The sequence below is a fragment of the Ursus americanus genome, chromosome 8, assembly GCF_024610735.1.
Source record: "Ursus americanus isolate L20-20 chromosome 8, mUrsAme1.1.p, whole genome shotgun sequence".
Lineage (NCBI taxonomy): Eukaryota > Metazoa > Chordata > Mammalia > Carnivora > Ursidae > Ursus > Ursus americanus.
The window spans coordinates 27,961,453-27,987,286 of record NC_142134.1 but is presented as its reverse complement, the minus strand read 5'-3'; the positions used below and the strand labels follow the sequence as shown (position 1 = coordinate 27,987,286).

The 25,834-nt window shown below is 37.2% G+C and overlaps 1 protein-coding gene across 1 annotated transcript in view; it reads right to left on the bottom strand.

Moving 5' to 3' along the window:
• The window catches only part of ADAMTS3 (ADAM metallopeptidase with thrombospondin type 1 motif 3), a 248,964-nt gene that overhangs the window by 135,396 nt on the left and 87,734 nt on the right, over nt 1-25,834 (bottom strand). The window contains exon 4 of the mRNA XM_045789351.2: nt 736-892. Within this exon, the coding sequence (XP_045645307.2) occupies nt 736-892 (157 nt within the window). The remainder of the gene's footprint in view (nt 1-735; nt 893-25,834) is intronic.

The window sequence follows — 25,834 nt, the reverse complement described above, 5'->3', positions numbered from 1 at the left end:
AATCTCTACTATCTCTAATTCAGATAGTTGGCCTGACAAAAGTAAATATAGACTTTTTGAAATTTGGTTAAAAAAACAGATTCTCAAATTTCCTTTCTTTTCCATAAAGGGAACTTCTATACTCAACTTAAAAAAACATCTCTTTAATAACAAATTACTTTAAGATTTCATTAAAACAAACAAAATTAGAAAAGCTTCACATGCCATAATTTAATTGACTTTAGTGGTCCAGCCTATTTTGAAAAGAAATTTGGCTCATTCTCTCCCCCATATTGGAAAAAGGTTTGCAAAATAGACCTTAAAGTCAAATAGCATTCTTATTTTCAAATGTGTCTATCACATTATATCTTTGCCATGTCAATATATCTCATTTTAAAAGTTTGAAAATAGTATTAATAACTCATAATTTAGATACTTCTAGAAAGCAAAAATATTTTCAAGTTTTAGCAGAAGCAAGAGAAAAGATAACTTTAATGTGAAACTTAAATAGAAATCATAAATAGCAAACATATTGGGAACACAATAATGCCCTGGAATAAAATAATACCAATAACATTATATTACACTATGGGTTTTAAAAAGGCGCACCATATTTGATGATTTATAAACTTCTTTCACAACCTCCACATTATGCAAGAGCAAATGACTATCACACTCTCTTAACTGACTGGGAGAGCTGTTTTCATCATATCTTAAAATCATAGTTAATGTTTAAGCCTTGTGAAAGATGCCTACCTCTGTATTGGCAGTCGTGGGACATGTTCACGGGAGCCCGTTCTATTGCTGATCTCTTGTAGACAACATGAATCCTTCCATTTTTTTCCTCCATCTGCTTACCTCTTTCCAAAGGTTCAATGAAATACTCATCATCATCACTTTTTATCATTCCAGCCTAGAGAAAGCATAAAATGTGTTAATTAAAAAAAAAAAAGAAATATCTGTCATCTTTAGCTCACAAGTACTTTTTAGATGGCAAGAATATAATTTGAGAAAACTCATGCTTTTTCTTTCCACTTTTGGCTACAAATTTAATGTGTTTAAGTAATTCATATAAGATAGAAATTCTTAAATGGTAGGAATAAAATAATTCACATAAGGTATAATAAAAACTTTACATAGGGTAAGAATAAGAAAATTACACAATGTATACATTTCATTAGACTGCAAAGAAGTGCAGTTATATACTCTACTTGGTATTTTATCTCTAAAAGGAATCTTATAGGGGAAATAAACTCAAGAAACATCTCCAATATCCCATAATCATCCATTGTGGAGCAGCTGTCCACACATGGTTAGTATTAGTATTTTTTTTTAACTCATTTACATTTTCCTTCCATACCACTATGGTATGAGAAGAATGAGCTCCTTTAAATAGCCTCTTTAAGCTTCAGTGGAAACCCTGCATTTCCAATATTTATTAAGTTGAAGAACTAACTCATATTTTTCCTATCTTAATCTAACACTTGATAATTTTATACATATTTTTCCCTCCTCAAGCCTTATCTTTCCCCACTAAAAAAGTTATGGTTGTATTCATTGCCTTCTACCACACTAAAATTTAGTCTTTTTCTAAGCTGTTTCATCTTTTATTTAGAAAATACCAGGACTATATTCAGTGCTATAGCTGAGTAGAAATGATGATTTTGTCTGAAATTAGCTCTTCATTAGGTATCAAGTTTACATTATAATCATATAGTTACAGCTCATATTCCTACTTTAAAGGCCATACATTAATATGTAATATTAATTTAAATTTCAGTACTTTTTTTAATTTGAAAATAAATTTGAAGAAATAATGTGTTAGTGTGGGAATTGTAATTATTTTGGAAATACACATCGGATCTAGAAGTAAGTCATATTTTGCTTCTGAGGCCCTTGCTTATTCTATATTTTCAAACATGAGATCACTGGTCTCGTGAAACACAGGCTGGGCCTTGGGGATGCTCATCCGTTCTAGCTGTTGATCTAATGGTTCCACCACTCTCTGCTGAGCAACACAGAAATGAAAGGTAGGTAGGTAGGTACACCTTCCCAAATGGCATTTGTTTGCAGCAAATATGCCTGACTGTAGCTTTTTCTATTGCATTCAAATCTCTTCCCTGGTTTCCATTCTGACTTCTTCCACCTGGCATGCTCTACGCCCTCCTTCCCCTGTGTAAGCTTCATGGGGAGGTCTTAGAATCTAGGGTGTCCCCACATGCATTTCTACACTCCCCCTGATGCTGTGCACAAACAGCCCTTGACTTTATGTGACCATGTCTCGCAGGAAAACATCACCACAGCTCCTTCACCATGCTTAGTCCTTACCCTCTTGAAGAAACTTGTAGCCTTCACTAAAAAGAACACTGAGCTAATGGGCATTGGCTATTCATGCTGACCTTCAGGACCTAACTCCCGTATCTGGAATTGTTTTCTCATCTGGTCAATCACTCTTTCTCTACTCTTGTACTGTGAAATGCAGTGTTTTTTACAAAGGGCCTGATTAATCTTTACCCTTCAGAGTTGTTTCTACTGTCATTGGATCTCCTCTACAAATATAATTTCCAATATTTTTCTCATGGTTTCCAGTTGTTATTTTAATCTCTTTAGCATTGGTATCCTATTCTTATATCTCTTTCTACCAGTAATTTTAACATCATTGTTTTTGCCCTTCTCAGACATATATGGTTTAATAACGTTCATAAAACACATCCAAACTAAGCACGAACACAGTACCATGTCCAAGGTTTAAATGTCCAGGCTCATCACTAATGCCATCCATTGGTGGTAGGCAGTGTTAAAATATTAGCTGGCTTTATTTTGAAAACACTGGTCTGTTGATATACATCTAAGTTTATAAATTTAGGTTTATCAGCATGGGTCTTCTGTATTCATCGTTATTCTAGTTTTTCTTCACACCAAATTCATCCAGTCACCGTGTTCTATAAAGCTTCTTACTTTCTTATCCCGTCCTTCTATTTCCACCACCACTTCCTTAGTTACAGACCTCATCATTGCTCATCCGGATTACAGAAACTGCCTCCTATCTTGAGACTTCCCATAAATCATAATGTTTCTCCCAGATGAGTGCCTAACTGTAGATGGAAATAGTGGTCAATGAAGCAACTCTGAGCACTGGGCAATAGCTAGTGGGGCCACTTGAAAGTGATGGGAAAGCAGTGAGGATTAACTCACATGCCTTTAAAAAACATTTCTACATACCTCCTATTGCAAACATTCAAATCCCAGGCCCCATGATATTACTTCCCCACTAAGCCAGATTCCATTTCCTGGCTCTCTTTTTGCAGTTGGCTGTGAACCATGTTACTCTATCCTACCCAGGGAAGTAAGTGGTAGTGGTGAATACCAAGAATAGGGCTAGCTCATAAAAACCTCCTATGTGGGCTTCCTTACGCTGTTTCCATTATGACTGGGCAAACACAGGTAACACAAAAATTTAACACAGCTAAACCTCTCCCTTAGAAGGCAATGAAAATTTAAGCCAAGTTGAGGTGATATCAATAGCAAGGCAATGCTGGGTCACATGACCCCCGATAACTCCATGGTCAAAAAAAATCTGAGAGCCCACCCCTTTTATTCATTAATTTAAGCAAAGTTTAATAGTACTTTATCTAAAGCACCATACTAGACACGACAGTAAGTAGAAGTTTCTCAAAGATATGGTCTGTTTGCTCTCTAGTTTTGGGCAATCTAGTCAAATAAACAAAATATATGCCTACAGGTATTCAGTGAGGTATGTTACGGACCGTCCAAAAAGTAAGTGATATCGCCCTTGAGACTCAAATCAAGTGAGATTTTTTTTCCCTCACAACCTTACTACACACACAGCAAATTGTCAGTAGGAGCTGTTGATTGTATATACAAAATGACCTAAAATCTATTTCAACTGAAATCTCTCTAGTCCCCATGGGGACTTCGCTTTGGCCACTGCTATTGTTCACACTGCCTCACATTCTCATATAGCACGGCAGCCAAAATGGCTCTTGCAAGCTATCACATTATTTTAGACAAATGAGAATGTGGTAACAAATGGGCGGGATGTGTAATGGCTCAACACATCCAGTGCTTCGTTCTCGCTCACACAAAAGCTCCAGATAGTTCTAGGTCAGCCGAGAGGGGGTTCTGATCCACACAGTCATGCAGGCATCCACCCTGACACTGGCTCTACCATTTCAAGAGGGGCTCCTAAGTTTGCCCAGTCAGATGGCAAACAGCATAAGGAAGCTCACACAGGAGGTTTTTATGAGCTAGTCCTAGTCGTGGGGCTATTCACCACGACTTACCATGTAGCTATTTACCACTACCGTTTACTTCCATGCGTAAGATATAGTCACATGGCTCAAAGCCCACTGCAAAGAGAACCAGGAAATGGAATCTGGCTGTGTGCCTGGGGAGCAAAGACAAGTGGATTTTAATGAACAGATGGCAGTCTCAACTTCAAATAAGATCATGTCACGCCTTTGCTGAAAACACTTCAATTGCTTCCCATTGCACTTAAAACCACACTCCTTATCATGGCCGTCAGCGCCTGCATCACCTGGCCCTGCCCATCAGCCTCAGGCGGTGCCGCTCTCACCTGGCTGACTATGTGCCACCCTCGGGGCTTTGCTCAGTTCATTTCTCCTTTGATATTTCCAAGCTCCTTATTGCCTCAGACCTTTGAAAACAGTGTTGGTTCTACTTAGAAGGCTCCTCTCCCAACATACCACACTTTCTTTAGCAGGTTATTTTTCATTCTCTGTGTCTCAGCTTAAATGTGAATTCCTTAGAAATGACTTCCTTTCCTCTCCCTACATTAGGTTCCCCCGTCTAAATTAGGACCCATCTTAGCCCATCATTCTGACTCAGAGCCGTGTGCTCTTTGCTCTCATGACCTTAACACAAATTTCAGGTTGTTTCACCTAAATGTTAAATGTATCATCTTGCATCTCCCCAAGAGCATCGTCAGCTCCTGAGGCAGACTCTCTTCACTCATCTTGGCCTCCATAAGCCCCAGAACCACTGTTAGCACAAAATATGTCTTCAACACATTTTTTATGAAAAACTACAGGAATGAATGGTGTAAGTGAGGGGATAACAACTTTTCAGACTTGTAGTGGTCTTCAAAAGTTGGGAGGACTGCCATGCCAGTGGTGCGAGAGAAGGCACTAGAAGTGAGACTTTCAGGCTTGAGCAAGGTTCTAAAGTGGAAAAGCCCAATACATGCTTGAGGGCAGTGAGTAACCCTCTCATTCAGAGTCGAGTCTGTGCAGGGCAGTTCCGGAAAATGAAGCAACGGAGGACTCTTGTCCCTCGAGTCTGAAGTCTAACATACAGAATGAGAACCATCACAACAATCGTGGATCAGCAGATGAGAACAAAGCAGTTTGGGAAGATTGATCTGACCTGCCAGAGGGAAGAAAAGACTAGAAAGCAAGCAACATGATGTTAAATCAAAGCCCAGGAGGTAGAAGTGGCAATGGGAGGAGAAAAGGGCAAAGAGGAGGGAAAAGGAATGAAGAGTAATTACCGGAAAAAATTAATACTTGGTGCCTTTAAAAACCTACATTCCTTCTGCTTTTACAGACTCTTCTTCTCACTCAGATGAATAACCAAAGTTCTTATGAGGCCCGCTGGGCTTCCCCTGCTCTTGGCACCACCAACCTCTTGGGCCTGTGTCCTTACTCACTGTTGCTGGCTCCACTCCAGCCACGAGGGACTCCTTGCTGATTCCTTTTGGTTTTGCTTTTTTCAACAGGGCCTTGCCTAGATGATAGTCACCCTTTCAGAACATAAGCTTCACCAAGCTTTGGACTTTGTCCCATTCACTGCTGCATCCCAGGGCCCAGAACAGTGCCCGGGCCAAAGGAGGTGTCTACTATTTGATGGAGAAGAAATCAATGTAAGCAATAGGCAAGTGAAAATAAAACACCTTAGAAGGAAGTTAAAAAGGAATGGCAAGAAGGGATGGGAGGAACACCGAGAAGAGTGTCATGGCATCTCAGCAGGACAGAGTTTTATCAAAATAAAAATAACAGCAGCAAAGAAGACACAAAGAATGAGGGTTGTGGGAAGGAAGTCAAACAAAAGTATCTAATTAGAGTGGCAGGGAATGAAGAGATATTACACAGAGTTATGGAAGAGGAAGTGGTCAAACCATATATATTTCAGATCCCAGTCAGAGCTATTATGGGTAGATTTTTCTGCTGCTCTTCCCACCACACTATATTGATTTCTCTCACTTAGTAGCTACCAAATATAGGGTGACTATTCAAAAAGTACTCATGTTTTTAGACTAGACTACCCCAAGCATAAAATCATCAGTACTAACAGTTAAGTACTAAAGATTCTTTCAACCACCGAGATACTCATTTAGGGAGTCATGCATTAGCGGACATTGTTGGAAGCTCAAAGACCATGCACTGTCACACCCCAATATAAAATAGCACACTCCTGCTCTCAGATCCCCAGTTTTATTTCACAATAGAATATAATAGAGTGACTTAGAGGAATAAAGCCCAATGTATAAAACGAAAAGTCTCCGACTGTGGCATTCCAAGTACTGGGGTTATGCATCATGCTGCCAGGTATGTACAGCTTTGAAATTGTAACTTCGGAATTTTTAGAAATGTCGCACCTAAGAAGACATATGGTCCTAGAAGATTCTGTTAAACAGATGCAATCGATTTTAACCCATTTTCAGTGTTACTTAAATGATGTATGATATCAAGGTAATATTTTGCGAATTTCCCTTTGTGACACAAAGCCCTCTACATTTACCATTCTCTAATCCCATGTAACAATTCAGGAAATATTTATTGTATTTCTCAAACTATTTCTCCAAATTTAACACAGATGAAGTTTTAAAATATTTATAATGTTTAGGACAGCATTAAGCACGTTATATTAAACACATTTTATTGTTTTAATTAAGCCTTCACACGGGCCCTTTGACAGCATTTTGGAGGGGATATTTATAAAACAATGATCTATGCTAAAAATCCAGCTGCATAATTCCCCTCTCATCTGGTCAACTCTTCCAGCTACATCACTCAGCAAACACTGCCAAGAATCCAGAATTAAGCCAAATAGCCTCTGAGGATGGAAACAGCTATCACAAAGGCCACACTCCTTACTCACTAGGAGGGGTCCTCACAGCTTTATTTGACACCCAATTCTAATAAACCAGGTTAGATGGTTTCCTAATTCTCATCAGAGTATAAATGGCAAACAAGAGTAAGGGCTGTGGGATACAGGGACTTTCAGATGAGATAATGTCTATGAATGACCTTTGCAAACTATAAAGCCCAACAAAAAAGGTAAATCTCAAGTCTCTATATGTCCATAACAATAAACATCAGTCACTAAGAAAAGACTAAATTGCGTTAACTTGGTTTAAGACAAAAATCGGTATAAAAGATATTTTAAAGAGTTCCAACAAGAATTACTAAGGTTTCTTAAAAACTCTGTGCCAGATAATCTAAAAAAAGTATGCTATGGAAACATTCCATTTTTAATTGTGACACCTAAATACTGTTTTACTGCAGTGATTCTTGAATCTATTAAGGAAAGAGAGTAGAACTAGGTAGATTTTTGCGGATGCCAGGAAACATGTGCCAAATAATATAATACATTATTGAAGCCGAAGTCGACTAGATATTCATTATTTTGTGCTAAATTGGTTACCATATTATACTAGGCCATAGCATAGAAAAGCAATAATACATTTCATATGCCTATTTTTGGGGGTTTTTTTTTTTTTTGCTTTTTTAAATGTCTATTAAGTTTTAAACTAGTTTAATTAAACTTAGTTTAGTTTTTGTTTTTTTTTTGTTTTTTTTAAAGATTTTATTTATTTATTCGACAGAGATAGAGACAGCCAGCGAGAGAGGGAACACAAGCAGGGGGAGTGGGAAAGGAAGAAGCAGGCTCATAGCGGAGGAGCCTGATGTGGGGCTCGATCCCATAACGCCGGGATCACGCCCTGAGCCGAAAGCAGACGCTTAACCGCTGTACCACCCAGGCGCCCCTAAACTTAGTTTTTTTTTTAATGTCTAGAAGAGGCACTGAGAAAATTTTATATTAATGTCATGTATGTATGTGAGAGAGAATAATTGTAAATATAATATTCAAGAAAGACTATCATTATATCTTAGTGGTACAATAGCTCCATCTTAATTCACTAAGTTTCTCTGAAAACACATTTTGAAACTTGACACTTTACTATGCTGCTTCCTCTAACATTTATTCTATCAGTGTACCCACAGACACATTGCATGGTCCCATTTTATCATCAGAATGGACAGATGTTATTATGATTTCCAAATCTTTTGTGAGTTATAAGGAGTATTTCAATGATATCCCCAAAATTTCTACAGAGGAGACATTGAGGAAGACAAAATAGTTGATAAAGGCAAGAAAATAGTGAGTAGAACTGATTCAAAGCTGGGGCGCCTGGGTGGCTCCGTGGTTAAGCATCTGCCTTCAGCTCAGGGCGTGATCTCAGCGTTCTGGGATCGAAACCCACATCAGGCTCCTCCGCTGGAAGCCTGCTTCTTCCTCTCCCACTCCCCCTGCTTGTGTTCCCTCTCTCGCTGGCTGTCTCTTTCTCTGTCAAATAAATAAATAAAATCTTAAAAAAAAAAAAAAGAACTGATTCAAAGCTGCATTTGGTAAGCAAAGACAGCATTTCTTTTTTACATTAAAGAAACTTAATTATTTGGGATGTATTTGGAGAGAGTTTATGAAAATGAAGAAGTAGCTAAAATATTACCCAAGTGATGTCACTGATTTCCATAAAGCTTTCCCTTACTCCAAAATTCCAGCATTTTATCTTTATGTCTATGGTATTTACCATTGTCAGTCTTTTATTTTAATTATTTATGTTAACTGTACAAGTCTCTGGAGATTAAGAGATGTTGAGTAAGGTGTCAGCTGAACTGAAATATAAATCTGATTAAATTCCAGATTTATGTTTGGGTTCGGCTGGCATTTCATTCAACAATGATCCTCCTGGATGACTTCTGAATCTCAACAGCATCTAACATAATCCCTTGCGCACTGATAACACTAAATGTATATTTGCGGACTCTGCTCTATGAAGGGGGTGAATAGGCTCTCCTATTCAGGCAGGTATTATGATTAGAGGCCTAAATTAAAAAAGAGGAGAGAAAGAGAGATTGCAACCATCTTGATTCAATTAATTAATACTGATTCAATTAATTGCTAAAGCAAATGGACCTAACCTTAACCAGCAACACTAGACATAATCACTTCAGTTCTAATCTCCAACCCTCAGTTGCCTGATTATTAAAATCTAGGTTGTAAGATCGGTAGGAGAAGAAAGGGATAAAGAAAGGGGGGTAATCAGAAGGGGGAATGAAGCATGAGAGACTATGGACTCTGAGAAACAAACTGAGGGCTGCAGAGGCGAGGGGGGTGGGGGAATGGGATAGGCTGGTGATGGGTAGTAAGGAAGGCACGTATTACATGGTGCACTGGGTGTTATACGCAACTAACGAATCATCGAACTTTACATCAGAAACCAGGGATGTACTGTATGGTGACTAACATAATATAATAAAAAAATATTATTATAATAAAAAAAAGAACAGAGTAAAATCTAGGTTGTAAGAAATAAAATTCTAGGAAGATTTCCTAAAGACTAAAGGATTTTCTACACATTCAGTTTAATTCCTCTTATTTACTCTAATCTCCACTACCAGCCCCTGCCTCAGTTAAGCCAGGCTATGGTTACTTGGGCCCCTAAATAAAACTGTTTTCATTTAACTACGCAAAGTGTTAAAGCATCAACCTATTATGGAGATTATACAAAAAAAGCCCTAAGAGGCCCATTATTGTAATAACAGCATGTTTGTTGTTGAGGACCTCTCTCAATAACATACATTGTTTGCTATGTGAGAATCCAGGAAGAAAAATCTCTCAGATTTTAGTAATAGGAACAATTTTGCTTCTTCTGAAAAAACTGATTTATTTCTATTTCATAAGCATTGTAATTATGTAACTAACAGTATCTGTAAGAAAATTCAAAGTCAAATTTCTCCTCTAACTTTAAGACAATCTTGCGCCATGAATCCTTGGATACCAACCTTTTTTGGACATCCATTTCCCTTCTCTTATTTTCCCTTCTTGCTGACTTACTCTATTTTCAATATCTTATTGTGTGAATACATATAAACTGCCACATATCTTTTCATATTGAAGGAGGTAGGTACTTATTGAATAAAACTACGTGCCTTATATACTCAAGCTAAAACTAAGACAACATTATGGTTTAATCTGAAACAAGAAAGCATAGTGTTCTGGAAATATATAAATTATAGGATTAAATATATTAACAATGGTTATTCAATATCTCACAAATATGCTGGTATGATGTACTTCAACAATCATGATAAATTGATGCTAAATATTCATAAATGTAAAATATCCAAAAATGTTAAGTCACAGAATTTTCTTCGTGGAAGAACACTGAAAAACCCAAATTATGCAACACTCTTCAGTATCCTTCACGGTTTGAAAGGCCGTGTAGTGATTGAACAACTTAAAAAGAAAGCAGGTGTACTGTGGCTCATCCATCACTACTGTGCTACTGTGCTTGTACAATTATAGAGGGAAAGATGGGGTACAAAAGGGAAGAGGGAGAAGAATGTGAAGGGGACTGAATTTCAAGATGGACAGGAGGAAAATTTCCCCTGATCCTCATTTTCAGAAAGTCTTAAAAATCTCTAGTAAAATGATTTTCATAAGTGTTTGACATTTCTGGACTTTATCAAATTTATCATGATCGTTGAGGTACCTCATACCAGCAAATTTATGAAATATTAAATAACACTAACCATTGTTAATATATTTAATCCTACAATCTATACATTTCTAGAACACTATACTTTCTGACTAAATGCTCAGGATTTCCTTTATGATCTTACCATGAACCCATTAACGTACCTAACTACTAGGCTTAAAGATAAGATGAACCTACCCATCTTAGCATAAAAAGGAAACTAGCTTGGCTGAAAGATTTGGGTTCTGGACTTAGCTTTGCTATTAACTCGTGTGACTTTCAAAAAGTCACTTAAACTCTTTGGACCTCAGTCTCATGATCTGAAGAATTGCAAGAGTTTTAAGTAATCTCTAAAGTGATCTCCAATTAAATGATCTTCCAATTTTAGATCTCCCAGGAAAGATAGGAATTTGAAAGGCTGTTCCCTGCCAACATCCAAGACCCGTTTATTCCTATGATAAATAACTTGAAATATGACTATAAGACTAATGTAAAGTAGGTCGCAAACTTTACTGTGCCAAAGAAATTGGGTCCCAACCTCAGAGACTTTCCATGTTCCAACCCAGAGAGTCTGATTCAAAAGGACTGGGATGGAGATCAGAAATCTGCAATTTTAACAAGCACTTCAGATCCTGCAAATAGTAGTAGTCTGGAAATTATAGTTTGAGAAAAACTGCTTAACAAATAATGTGCCAATCAAAATGAATTTCTGGATATTTATTCCCTTACTCTAAAACAAACTTTAAGAAGATGGCTATTTAAAGGAAACTTGAAACAAACAAAAAAAGATATAAGAGACAAATTAAAAATCATATTCTTTCATTTAGTAGAAAATAAATATCTACTAACAGTAGTCATAGGAGAGAAAAAGCTTTATAAATTCAACAATTAAAAAATAGTTCAAGGGGAATGTAAAATCCAAAAGAACCTAACTTTTTGATCTTAGAAATTATTCAAAATAGCATTATAATCCATACTAAAATACATAATCATTCCAAACCTTCTTGAGTCACAGATATTAATTATTAAACCTAGGATTGTGCATATTACATTTGAGGACACAAACTGAAGAGATATTTACTGTTCCTGAAAAGAATGTAGGTCACAATTAACATTGATAGTGTTAAAATGTAGTAATGACAGGTATAATTTAAAGTATAGAAATTTTCCTTGTAAACAGGAGTTCAATCCAGATCAGTTCAACTATTCCTTTAGCACTTGCTCTTTTTCTGCCATTGGGTGGATACTGGCAAGCCCATATCACGGTCAATGATTCCTAGGGCAGTGTTTCTCAAACTCTAAAGTGTAAATGAATCACCCGGAGATCTTGTCAATGCAGAGTCTGATTCAGTGCTCTCAATATTTCTAATAAACTCCCAGGTGATGTTCATGCTTCTGGTCCCTGTACGACACTGAGTAACAAGGTCATGGGACATTTCAACCTCATTGAGTTAAACAGAAGAAATCCCATGTATTAGATATAGGTCAACGTGGCAGATTTTATTTGCCAAAGATGGCCTACCACACATTCTTCCATCCCATGTTGATTTTGTCAGTATGACCTTGACACTTCCTGTCAAGAGGTAGAATTTAACTGCTCTCCCTTGAATCCAGGCCAAATTTTATGACTCACTTTTATATTTATCAAAATAATGTGACAGAAGTGTCATTCCGTGACTTCTAAGCCTAGCCAGGGAGAAGCCTTGCAACCTCTGCCTCAGTCCTAAGGAACACCCTCTCTCCACATGTCCCCTCTCAGATCCAGCTGCCACACTGAGAAGCCCAACCCATACGAAGAGGCCATGCGCAGGCACTCTGGAAACAGTCGAAGCCTTCGAATCACTCAGCCCAGCCACCAGACATGCAAATGAAGAGCCCAGCTCCATAGAGTCTCAACACTCAGCCATTCAACACCCCTGTGTTTTGAACATTTCCAGATGAGGACCCAGACATTCTGGAGCAAAGACAAATCATCCGCACTTGTCCTCTCTGAATTCCTGACACACAAAATCCATGAACATAATAAAGTAGCTGTTATTTGACACCCTAAATTTGGGTGGTTTGGTACCCAACAATGGAAAGCTGAAAGAATGGAGTTAGAATTAAGATAGAAGAAGAACACCTACTGAATAAAAGCAAATACTTGATCCTTACACAGTATTTTGAAGCGTTTAAGACAAGGTTGTATAGTGAAGACAGGGAAGGTCTGAGGATAGAGACAAAGCTTCCAAAACTGTTACAAGAACCCAAGGGAAAAGTCTGGCTGGAATAGAAGGTAAGTCCTGAGAAGAGGCAAGAGATTATAACAGAAACTGTGTGGGTACAACAGCAAAGGAAACTGGAAGGCATCAGCAACAAATAAATAGCAACCAACTAGAAACCCGAGAACATATATAGGAATTTAAAAATGGAACATGGACTGTTAAGACTTTAGGGTGGTTTCTGGTAACATCAATGAAAACTCTTTCATCAGACTAACTAGAATACCCATAAAGCAAAACAAAAATAAAACTAAAACAAACAAAGGAAAAGTTATAAGGAGAGAAACAGAAGTGATGCAAATAGACAGAACACCCAGTGGGCTTAAATAAGAATAGAAAGAGAGAATTATGGTGCAATGCTACAATGACTCATGGAATCCTGTGATACTTCCTCTGAACAAAAATTTTTGAGTCCCTACTGTGGGTTATTCATTGTTCCAGGAACTGGGGATACAGTGAGGAATATGACAAAGTCACCACCCCGCAAAGCTTAAAATACTAGTGAAAATAATAGACAAGTAAGTAAGTGATGTATTTTGATGTAGTGGAAAAGTATTATGAAGAAAATAAAGCAAGATAAAGGAATAGAGATATCCAAGGGGAGAGCAATGGGAAAGATCTAGAAGATGTGCATATGCTGAATACAAACAAAAAAGAGTCTCTGAAGAGCAAGTAGTAATGAGAGAAAAAGCCAAGAGTCATTATGGATAAAGTAACCAACAGATGAGAAGAAAGCCCAGGATAGCTTCCTAATCAACCACAATCCACTCAGTGTTGGGTTGGAAAGTTGGGAGTCATTCTTGATCCTTCTGTAGCAGAGGCTGCTGGTACTCACCAGTACTTGTGTCTTCCTCATCTTTCTAGACATACAGGAGAACTATATTTCCCAGTCTTCTCTGCAATTAGGTATGTCCAAACACCAGCCAATGCAATGTGGGTGAAAATGACATATGCCACTTCTTAGCCTGGCCTGTAATAACCTGCCCCTCCCCTGCCCCAGTATCCTCCATATCACAGGATGGGAGAAGAGAAAGGTTAGGTATTTGTCTCGATTTTCCTTTGCTGTCACACCACAGATCTGACAGTGGTATGCCTCAGGTATCCTTTACCATGGACCCAATTTTAATACCATGTCCCTACCTTATCCCTTGTGGCCTTGGGACAATAACAACATCCACCTCTTGATAGGCTCTGGGTGCCTCATCATCCCACGTTGGTTCCCTTATCCCTGCCCCCATCTCTTTAAAGAGTCCCTTCATGAAACTCTTCTCAGTTAAACCTCTTATAGAATGGCACTGCTCCCTACCAGGACCCTCACAGATATTCTACTCTACTTCCTTGAAAATTTAAATAAAGAATATTACACTTAGGTATTAAAGAGAATTAGTAAAAATGATAGAACTTTAAACTGAGGAGTGATCTTGGAAATCACCTTGAGTCCTTCCACTTTATTTCATACCAATGGGACCAACAATCAATAATGGAATTTCCCTTTTACATTGTCTAGTCGTTCTACTTAGCTTACACCAAAAGAACATAAATGCCCAGCTTTTCATATTTTTCAGCACAGTTATTTAGGATATTTATAATATTTTCAGGAAAAAAAATAAGATCCAATTCTTAAAATTAACACTCAGAAACTAGCTCTCCTTTGGAACAGCAGCCACCTCAGCTGGAACGAAAGAACGTACATTTCTCAGTTCTCATTCTTTCAATGAAACCCGACTCTGTTTATAGAGCTGCCAAATGGCTGAAACAGCCCAAAACAGTTTACAGTATTGAAATATACTGACTTTTTTCCCTGATGATCTTCTTATGATGGAAAAAACAAGCTTTAACCACAGCTGACCCTGATCATTAATGTCAGTTCCTGATCAAAAGCCACACCCTGCCTGCAAGTCACATTAAAATGCTAAAGCATCTCTCCAGCTAGTTTAGTGGGAGGCTATGTCCACTATCAAGCTCTGCGGATAAAGACTTTCCCCAGTTCCCTCCTTCCCTTTCTAAATTTACACTTGCTCTGCAGCTCTCACCTCACATCTTGAGTTTCTTCTGGTATTCTTGCCCGGAGAAGCGGCATTAGCTAATACGTACCATCTCAGGAAAAGGCAAAGGCTTATCTGTCAAAGAAGCTACAACTTGCTTCAAACTAGGCCTTGACCCTGACACATTCAGTAGGAGGCTAACGCATCTGTTTTTTTGAATAGCCACACTTGTTCATCTAACGTCTGTCAGGCACACAGTGCAGTGATTCACACAATTTTATTTAATCCTCCTGAATCTTTCTTTGCACACCTGTGCTATATGAAAAGTGTGACATCACACAAACATGGTATCATTCTATAACAACATTTACTCAAGTTATGTGCTGGCATTAAAATATGTCTCTCAATGTCACAAACTTTGCTAAGTAGTATGCTTACGCATCAATGATTTTCCAAGCATTTATAGTTTTTATTTCTTACAAAATCTCTAAAGAATAAAAGCTGCACTTTCCATTATGTATGCCGGCTGATTCATGCTTTTTATTCTTTTTAAATTGTAAATGTAAATCACAGAGATATGAGTAGGGATTAGAAAAAAAAATGTTTTCAACAACAAAGCATGGTTTTTATAGAATGGCTGGCCTCTCTTGCTCCCTATTACTATTCCGCACATCAATCAACTAGACTAATAAGGAAGGTGAAATCCTAGTGAAAGCGTAACTGGTCGTAGCTGGTCATTCATACTAACTATCAAATACAGACGACAAGCCCCTGCTTTCAAACCCGTGCACATCCTGTTCTTTAAATGGCCGCTTAAGGAAAGAGTAAAGAGACTGGTGCTGGTCTGCATCCTGAGATTCATATGCTACAGACAAATGGAGCCTCATTTCCACTTAACATGTATGGAGTACCCCAAGAGAAGTCAGTTATGTACCTAAGTGATTGAGGTCCACATATATGGTACTATAACAGTTATAACAGCATCAATTTAAACTTCTATAGCCCATTCCACATTTATTTGTTCTCTCAATCTTTAAAACCTTCTTGTGCTATTTAAATACTAGTACTGAAGTTAAATGACATACCCAAGGTCATGTAGTAAGTGGTACAGCTAGGACTTTAACCCATATCTTTCAACTCCTAACCTGATGTTCTTTCTACTCTTTGCAAATATTGAACCACCCTTGCAGCCTAAGAATAAATCCCACCTGATGGTAATGAATAATTCTTTTAATATACTGTTGGATTCGATTTGCTAGTATCTTGCTGAGAATTTTTGCATCCATGTTTATCAGGGATATTGGCCTGTGATTCTCCCTTTTAGTGGGGTTTTTGTCTGGTTTTGGAATCAAGGTAACACTGGCCTCATAGAATGAGTTTGGAAGTTTTCCTTCCATTTCTATTTTTTGGAACAGTTTGAGAAGAATAGGTATTAACTCTTCTTTAAGTGTCTAGTAGAATTCCCCCGGGAAGCCAGATGGCCCTGGACTTTTATTTGTTGGGAGATTTTTGATTACCGATTCAATTTCTTTGCTGGTATTGGGTCTATTCAAATTTTCTATTTCTTCCTGTTTCAGTTTTGGTAGTTTATATGTTTCTAGGAATTTATCCATTTATTCCAGATTGCCCAATTTGTTGGCAAACAGTTTTTCATAATATTCTCTTTTAATTGTTTGTATTTTTGTGTTGTTGGTTGCAATGTCTCCTCTTTCATTCGTGATTTAAAAGAAGATCTTAAACCCATAAGAAATGCAAATCCTGGAGCTCCACCGCAGACCAACTAAAGCACACGCTCTGAGGTCGGGTCCTATGGTAGGCAGAATACTAACTAAGATGGCCCCCATTAATTTCTTTATGATTGACAAAGATTTAAAAGAAAAATAATCCTCAGTTCTTCAAAGTTATGGAGAAACAAACATTCTTAAACATTAGTATTGGAATCACAAATTATTACAGCCTTTCAGGAGGATAGTTTGACAGTGTGGATTCTTAAAAATGCACATATCCTTTGACTCGGCGTTTCCACTTGTAGGAATTTAAATTTACATGTGCCAAGTGGAACAATAAATAAGGATTAAATATTTCAATTACAGCACAACCACATTACAATTTTTTCATGCATTTGTACTGCCATGGAATGATGCTGAACTCTAATGTTTAGCAAATAGCAAAATGCCACAGACAGTTTGCTCTACTTCATGTTAGTTTTAAAAATCATGTGTATAATTGCATATAAATATCTGTTAAGAGACATACAGTCTACTCTCATTAATCATGGTCATTTCATTTTATAAAGAACAAATCAACACTGAACTAGCCAATGCTAAACCATTGCTCATAGGGGAAATATAGGGTTCAATTCCTGAAAGCCTCTGGTCCCAACATTTTCATCAAGCAATCAACATATAACTCTGCTTTTGATGTGTTTCTATTTAAAGACAACTTATTTAAATACATTGCTGATTCATTAACATGGAGCTCAAGGCCAACAGCATTATAATTCATGCCTGAACAAAGCTTCCCTAATGTATTTTCTCCATAAGGAACACCATTGCCTCCTTGCGTTCAAGAATATTAGCCAGCACTTAGCACTCCACTTGGGGACCATTTCAAACAGTGAAATCACCAATAAACACACACACACACACACACACACACACACACACACACACACAAAACTGCAAAAAATGTGGCACTAAGTAAACCACAGGAAGGATACTTGTTACAGGAGAGCTGAAACAGAAGGCAGAGAGTTACCTTGTTTGACCTCAACTAGGAACATGCACGTTTGGGCAACTCAACATTTCTGCTGCTCTGTGCATGTCTGTGAATGATGGCAAAAACACCCAAGTGTTGACTCTGGTACTACAAATAAATATCACCAAGTAAGCGATTTTGCAAATATGCAAGCCATGAATAATGAGGATTGACTATGTATCAACATGTCAACTGAAGTCACATTTATATACTGTATTGCCTGAACTTCTCAACAATGAACATGTGTAAAAAAAAGAAAAAGAAGCTTCTTTCCATTTTGAAAGAGTAAAGAGAAATACAGTTCACAGTTTGGATTAGCAAACTCTACCTTCTGCTTAAACTGTGGATAGTTATATTAACTCTATTAAAAGTATATGTTAACTTCTAAAACTTCTAATTGGCTCTCAGTTCCTTCAAGAGAATACATGGCACTTAGGAGGTGCTCCATAAATGTTCCATGAATCGATATATTTCTTCAAATGTCAGTTTGTCCATGCTGCTCACATTATAAAATATTCTTCGATAAGGTAACAATTAAAAGTAGAGCTAAAAGTTGTGACATGGGCATTTTGCAAAACTTCTTCACATAGAAATCACCACTTATCCCTAAATCTCATCAGGGAAGTCATTTTTGGGAAAGAAAATTAGTCTCTTTAATAGGAATCATCATGGAAGCACCACACCATGAGAACCATCTGACATCAAAGACTTGTCAACCAACTTCCTAAAATATTCTCGGGGTAACTGGATATTTATGAAAATCAAAAACAACAACAACAACAAAAACAAACAAACCTCTGTACCAATTTATGGAAACAAGGATGATCAGACTGCTGGTCTTTCGCCCATGGATCTGTATGCCCATGGATTTTATGGCCATCACCTGAACCCAATTTCTACCACTATTGATCATTCTCAATTAAGTGTATAGGTTGAAAAATTGATACAGAATACATTCTGCAAGGTTGCGTGGTCAACAATATTCATCAGTTCCAAAGCTCTCAGCCAGGTCTCAATATCGGTCCACTATGAACCAGTCCTCCAGAGGGTCACGACCACAGAAGCAATACTAGGATGAGCTCTCCTAGAGCCACATGGCTTTATTTCTAACAATAGTCAGTACTAACAATACTAACAATAACTCAAACCCATAAAGTGAAGAAAACAAGAATTCCTTCTGGTCTCACCCTGCTAGGTAAAGTCCTGTGGTATATTTATCATAGTCATTAATATTAACAATAGGTAACACACTAATAGCAGTTAATGGCAAAATACAGTCAGTTTGGAGAAAACAATTAAAGGTACCCTTAACTATTTATATGATTCTTTCCATTAAATAGGATGGGTGTTAAGTGTGTTGTTAACCCTTTCATCTTTTTGAGTTCCCACAAATGTTTTGGTTTTTTGTTCCTTTTGAGTTTTAGCTATTGTGATTTAGAGTGAGGCTCAGCCAGAGTAAATGGACTTTACATGTGAAAGTTAGGGCACAGGGGAGCAACGTGGCTGCACACAGAGGTAACGGGTAAGACACGGATTCATAGTCCCATTAACATAGTCCCCTGCTGAGAGGCTCAATGTATGATTTTGTTCCTTCTTTCATGTAGAAATATTCTAAAGCAGTGTTTCTCAAACTTTTTGGTCTTAGGACACTTTTACACTCTTTAAAATTATTGAGGAAACCCAAAGAGCCTATCTTTGTATAGCTTATGTTTCTTGGTATTTATTCTATTAAAAATTTAAGCAAAAATTTATAAAATATTTTAATTCCCTTAAAAATAATAATAATTCCCTTAAAAATTTGCCATTACATGGCAAAATAAATAATATATTTTATGAAAAAAAGCCACGATTTTCAAAACAAGGAAAATTTAGTGCAAAGAAGCACTGTTTTATATTTTTGCCAATCTTTTTATGTCTGACTTAATAGAATACAGCTGGGTTCTCCCACCTGCTTCTGAATTCAATCTACTGTAATACCTACCACACCTCTTGCAGCCTCTGGAAACTCAACTGTATACTTGAATGAGAATGACAATGAAAGAAACAAATGATGTTTTAGTATTATTATGGAAATAATCTTGAACTCACAGAATCCCTGAAAGGGTCTCAAGGACAGAGTGACCAACCTGTCAGGTTTGGTGGGCTTATCCTAGTTTTATTTTTTCAGTTTTTATTTAAATTCCAGTTAGTTAACATACAGTGCAATATTAGTTTCAGGTGTACAATATACTGATTCAACACTTCCATACAACACCTGGTGCTCAACGCAACAAGTACCCTCCTTAATCCCCATCACCTATTTCACCCGTCCCCCCACTGACCTCCCCTCTGGTGACCATCAGTTTGTTCTCTGGAATTCAGAGTCTGTTTCTTGGTTTGCCTCTCTCTCTCTCTTTTTTTCCCCTTTGCTCACTTGTTTTGTTTCTTAAATTCCACATATGAGTGAACTCATAAGGTATTTGTCTTTCTCTGACTCACTTATTTCGCTTAGCATGATACTCTCTAGCTAGTTTTAGCACGAAAATCCCATGTCCTGATGAAAACCCTTAGTCTGAGGCAAACCAGGAAGAGTGGTCACCCTCTCTGTACCTCACCCTAAGAATAGCAGCGCTAAAACAAAATTTAAAAGATCAACTTGCTTAAGATCACAACATCCACTGACTACCGCTATGTCTTCAAAAGCACAAGGCTACCTAACTCCTGGGTATGTATGTATTCATTGGGAGTTTTATAAAGTACATATTAATAATGTACTAATTTGAAATCAGTGGAATCTTCTAAGTAACAAATACCTAAGCATATACAAAATAGAGGCTTGATATAGTTTATTAAGAAAAGTTAAAATTAAGCTATTTTTAATTTTTCTGTGGTTTGGGACCTTGGGAATGAACCAATAGAATTTAATAAATGGTAATTAAAATATATTTATTTTTTGAACGAAAAGTAGTCTGCACCATTTTATTATTTATTCACAAAATGCAATCATTCAGAATTCTTGCTATCACAGTAACTAATTACCTTGGACAACAACTAAAAATATTTAGCTTCCTGAGCATTAGCTCATTTTTATTTATTTTTTTTAGAATTAGTTCATTTTTTAAAATGCCTTACTGAATAAAGTATATTAACTTTGCTTTATGACATTCAAGTGCCAAGCCACATGTTTTCCCTCCATCACCTTTAGTTCCTCTTAAATGAAATTGTGTATGAGTAAGTCTTCAGTCAAATAATGCATCATCTGTTTCCATCATTTTTTCCTTTTTTTAGATGGATTTCTTAAATGTTATGTATATAACAACTAACAGTACTAGTATGATCTTTTAATAATTCCTAAGATCCTTTTTTAAAAAACATGAATGACAAAATCATACTATTTAGATTAAAATGTTATAAGAAATCACCATCGTAACCAGTGATTTTCCTTCATGTGAGATATTTTACATTATTGAATTGGCAACGGACATTCATTTCAAGCTCAAGACATTTTTCTTGCCATCTTTCTCACAAAATTAAATGTGTACCTACAGTTGCTATGTTACTGGTATAAGCCTTACCTTGGCATAGTAATTTTGTTTAAATAAATCATTTTCTGAAAAGGTGTTTGCTGAAACTTTAAAATGTATTTCCAAAAGCAATAATCCCCTAAAAGAAAAAATGTGTCTCCCTTCTCCGATTTTATTTTTTTGAGGTATTTTTTTACTCTTCCATTGTCTGTAAGCTCATTAAGAAGGATATTTATGATTTTTTTTTACAAAGGAATATGTCTTATGTCAGTGCAAAATTTCAGAAGATATGCAGAACATGATTTAATAGCTTTTCTATTTCAAATTTTAAAAAGCAAACTTTTACAGTGAAATACCACTAATATTTCAAACCCCACAATTTTGATAAAGGTCACTTGTAATTACTTAAGATAATAATTATATGATCCAAGTAATGTAAAAAAGCATCAAATAGGCAAAGATAAGGTAAGCATCACAGTATTTTTCAAACACATTTCAAAAGGGACAAAGGTCTGAATCCCATTTGATAATCATGCATCAAAATCTGGTAAAATAGTAGAATCTAAAAGTTATGTTTATTGTAGATCAACTGCTCTATAGCAGAAATGACACTCACACACTAATGTCCCTGCCAGGAGTTTCTCCAAAGTTTAGCTTACTCTCCAACAATTTCTCAAAGGGAAAAAAAATTACTTTCCTACTTAAAAACTTCCATGGATATCCATTTCCTGGAAGATGAAGTCTAAACTTCTTAGCGTAAGTACATAGTGCTCATTCAGCCCCCCCAAAACACCTCATCTGTTGCCAATTCATTCCTTCAACAAGTAGGTCTGGATGCCTTTCGGCACCTGGCGCACAGTGGTGCTCAACCACACCTTCCGTATCAGCAACAGCAACTCCTTACAAGCCCACATTCCCATGTGCCTTTGGACACACTTCCTTTTTCCTGTGAAGATATAGCACAGTGCAGGTGAGAAGTTGATACAAGAGGAACAAATCAGGAAAATTAAAAAGTGTCACTGTGTCAGTTTTGCCCATTCATAAATAAAACCTAAATAATTTTATTAAGTCCCATGGAGGGGAAAAGCCGTCTATTCAATTTGGATTTCTACTCTGTTTTACTAGGAGAATTCTGATGAGAAAATTATCACTACTTTTGTCTGCGTCATTTTTTAATTGACATACAGTAAAAACGGAGATCTTATGTATTCAGTCCAAGTCTCCAAAACAGCAAACACCGGTGTAACCAACACTGAAAACAAAATATAGGACCCAGCTCCAGGAATCAAAAGGTTTGGTCATGCTCCTTTCCAGTCAATTTCTCTCTCCAATCCCTGCACAATTACTTTTTTATTCTATCATCACATATTTTTTTAATCTATTCTTAGACTTCAGTATAAATAGAAACATAGTGTATGTAGATTTTTTAATCTGGCTTCTTTCACTCAGCATAATATTTTTGAGATTCATCCACCTTGTTGCGTGGATCATTAGTTTCTTATTACTATTGCTGACTAGTGTATGAACACAGCTGACCCTTGAACAACATGGGTTTGAACTATGCAAATCCACTTATGCATGGATGTTTTTCAATAAGTGCAGTCCAATACTATATTTTTCTCTTCCTTATGATTTTCACAGTAACATTCTCTCTTCTCTAGCTTTATCAGAAAAATAAAGTACATAATACAAATAACATAAAATGTGTGTTGACTGTTTATGTTATTGGTAAGGCTTCCAGGCAACAGTAGGCTATATTAAGAGGTGAGTGTTGGGGGAGTCAAAAGTTATATGTGGATTTTCAACTGTGCAGCGGTCAGTGCTCCCAGGCTCCCCCATTGTTCAAGGATCAACTGTATACCATACCTTTCATGTATTTATTAACATTTTGTGTATCTTCTTTTGTGAGATGTCTGCTCTACTCTTTTTCCGTTTTTAAAAATTAAATTATTCACCTTTTCATTACTAATTTGTGAAATTCCTTTAAATATTCAGTACACAAATTGTTTTTCAGGTCTAAATGTTGCTAGTATGTTTTCCTAGTCTGTGGTTTGTCTGTTCATTATTTTGACGGTGTTTTGTGATGAGCAGAATTTTTAATTTTGATGAAGTCCAGTTTCTTAATGGTATTTAGGGTTACTGCTTTTTGTGCCTTGTTCAAGAAATTTTTGTCCACCCTTAAATTTTCTATTAGAAGCCTTTTGATTCTAGGTTTACATAGTATAGTCTATGATCAATTTTTTCTACATGAAGTAAGACAGGATTTGAAGGTTCTTGAATAATTATTTGAATTATATCACTGTTTAAGAGAGACAGGGATTCAGCCTCATGCGGATGAAGTGGGGCATAAAGCCCTCCATTTCTCCACCCTGGAAAGAGGCTGAGCAGGTCCACCAGGTTCAGGCCCTGAGGCTAAGGCAGAGGAATGGAATAATACTTTGATGTCTACACATTACAGTTTATTTAGAAACTGCATGGTTTCCAACTCTTGTGTACGCCCACAGATTACACAAATCTAATTTAAGTATTCTCTGCACTTTCTTTTTTTAAGATATTATTATTTATTTGAGACAGGGAGAGTGTGCACACAGAGGGAGAAGCAGACTCTCCGCTGAGCAGACAGCCCTACTTAGGGCTCGATCCCAGAACCCTGAGATCATGACCTGAGCTGAAGGCAGATGATTAACCAACTGAGCCACCCAGACACCCCTGGATTTTTTGTTATCAAAAACTGTAGTCCCATTATTTACAATTGCCCATTATTCACCCTCCGTGCCAACAATCCTCTCTAGATTAGGAGCACGCTGCTCCTATCAGAATGGTTTTCTCATCAGAGGTTGCATCTTTGTCATGGGTAAAAGGCTAAACACAGAGTTGTTTTTGGTTGATTCATCAGTCAACTCAATACTATAGTTACTGGCCTAAATACTCATAGCCTTTCCCTAGACAGAACAATTTTCTGGTGTTCCCAAAACACATTAAAATGAAATAGAAGCCTTAAAAAAAAGTCCTCAGTAAGTGGCTACATTTGTTGACTCTACAACTTAATGATGTTGAGGCCTCTGAGCCACCCTTGTGGTCTCTTCCTCACGGTCACTAGATGACTGCTGCAGCTCCAGCCATCGTTCTGGATTTGCTTTAGGTTCTGTGGGTCAGGATTTCAGAAAGGGCCCAAAAAGGATGGCTTGTCTTTGCTCCATAATGTCTAGAGACTAGCTAGGACAATTTAATGGGCTGGGAGGGCCTCGAATGGCTGAGGTCTGGAATCATCTGCAGGCTCTTCACTCTCACATCTGGCACCTAGAGGATATATATCAAAGACCCGCCTCTCCACATGGCTAGGGCTTCTCACAGTGTGGTGGTGTGGGTTCCAAGAGAGACACCTGAGCTCAGGGAGCCCCCAAGAGAATCACCCAGATGGAGAGCACTGAAGAGGGATTGCTCAGAGTGCCAGGAAAGGCAGCATTAGATGAAAAAGCTTACTGATATATTTTAACTAGTAGCAAGAAAGAGGCAGTTTTCTGGGTTTTTTTCATCTTGAAATTAGATCTCAGACTGTTACCTGGCAAATTATTTGTCACTCATGTAGAAAGAGATGACAAATATCCTTAAGTTCCAAAACTAGGCCATCACCAGAAGCTCTTTGTCTGTGGGGTACTCACCTAAGATCTCTAAACTTCAGTTTCCTCTGTATAATAATAATAATACAATAATAAAAGGATTATTATAGTATATACTGATAGAATGCTACAATAATAATGGAATCAAACAATAATACTACCTTGCTCAATTCATGTGAACGTTAAATAACTTACCCATCATGAGGTCTGGAACATGAGAAGTAATTTTCATGATTTAGTTCCTTGTTCTTATCTGCCTGGCAAAATCCTATTCAGTCACTGCAACCCAACTAAAAGACATGTACAGCAAGAACTCCCTCCCTCACCACAGCAAAGTCAGTTCCTTCCATGTTCCTCACACGTTCATTATAGCACTTCAATTCAATGTTATAATTATGTTTATTCATTCAGTGAATATTTGTCAAATGCCTACCATGTGTCAAAAACTGTGCTTGACAATTGTTGGACAATGTTTAGTAAAAACAGTCTGAGTCCTTAACGATCACAAAGCTTACTCTCTAATGTCTGCACACACACAATTCCTTGACTGAGAGTCACCACGGTATCTTACTTAGCTCACACCATGGCATTAGATTCTCACAAATGTTTTTTCAATCAATTTTCCACAGAAGATAGAGTAGCTTAATCCTTGTTCACAGCCGGTTGATTGTTAGGTAATCAAACACAATCTGTATTAAAATAAATTACTGCAATATTAACAGGTAATGTTTCCGTTTAGGGGAATCTGAGATCCCAGAGACACTAGAATGAGAAGTGAAAGAGAAAGGAAGGAAGGAAGGAAGGAAGGAAGGAAGGAAGGAAGGAAGGAAGGAAGGAAAGAAAGGAGGGAGAGAAAAAGAGGGGAGGAAGGAGGGAAAGAGAGAAAGAGAAAGAGAGAAAGAGAGAAAGAGAGAAAGAGAGAAAG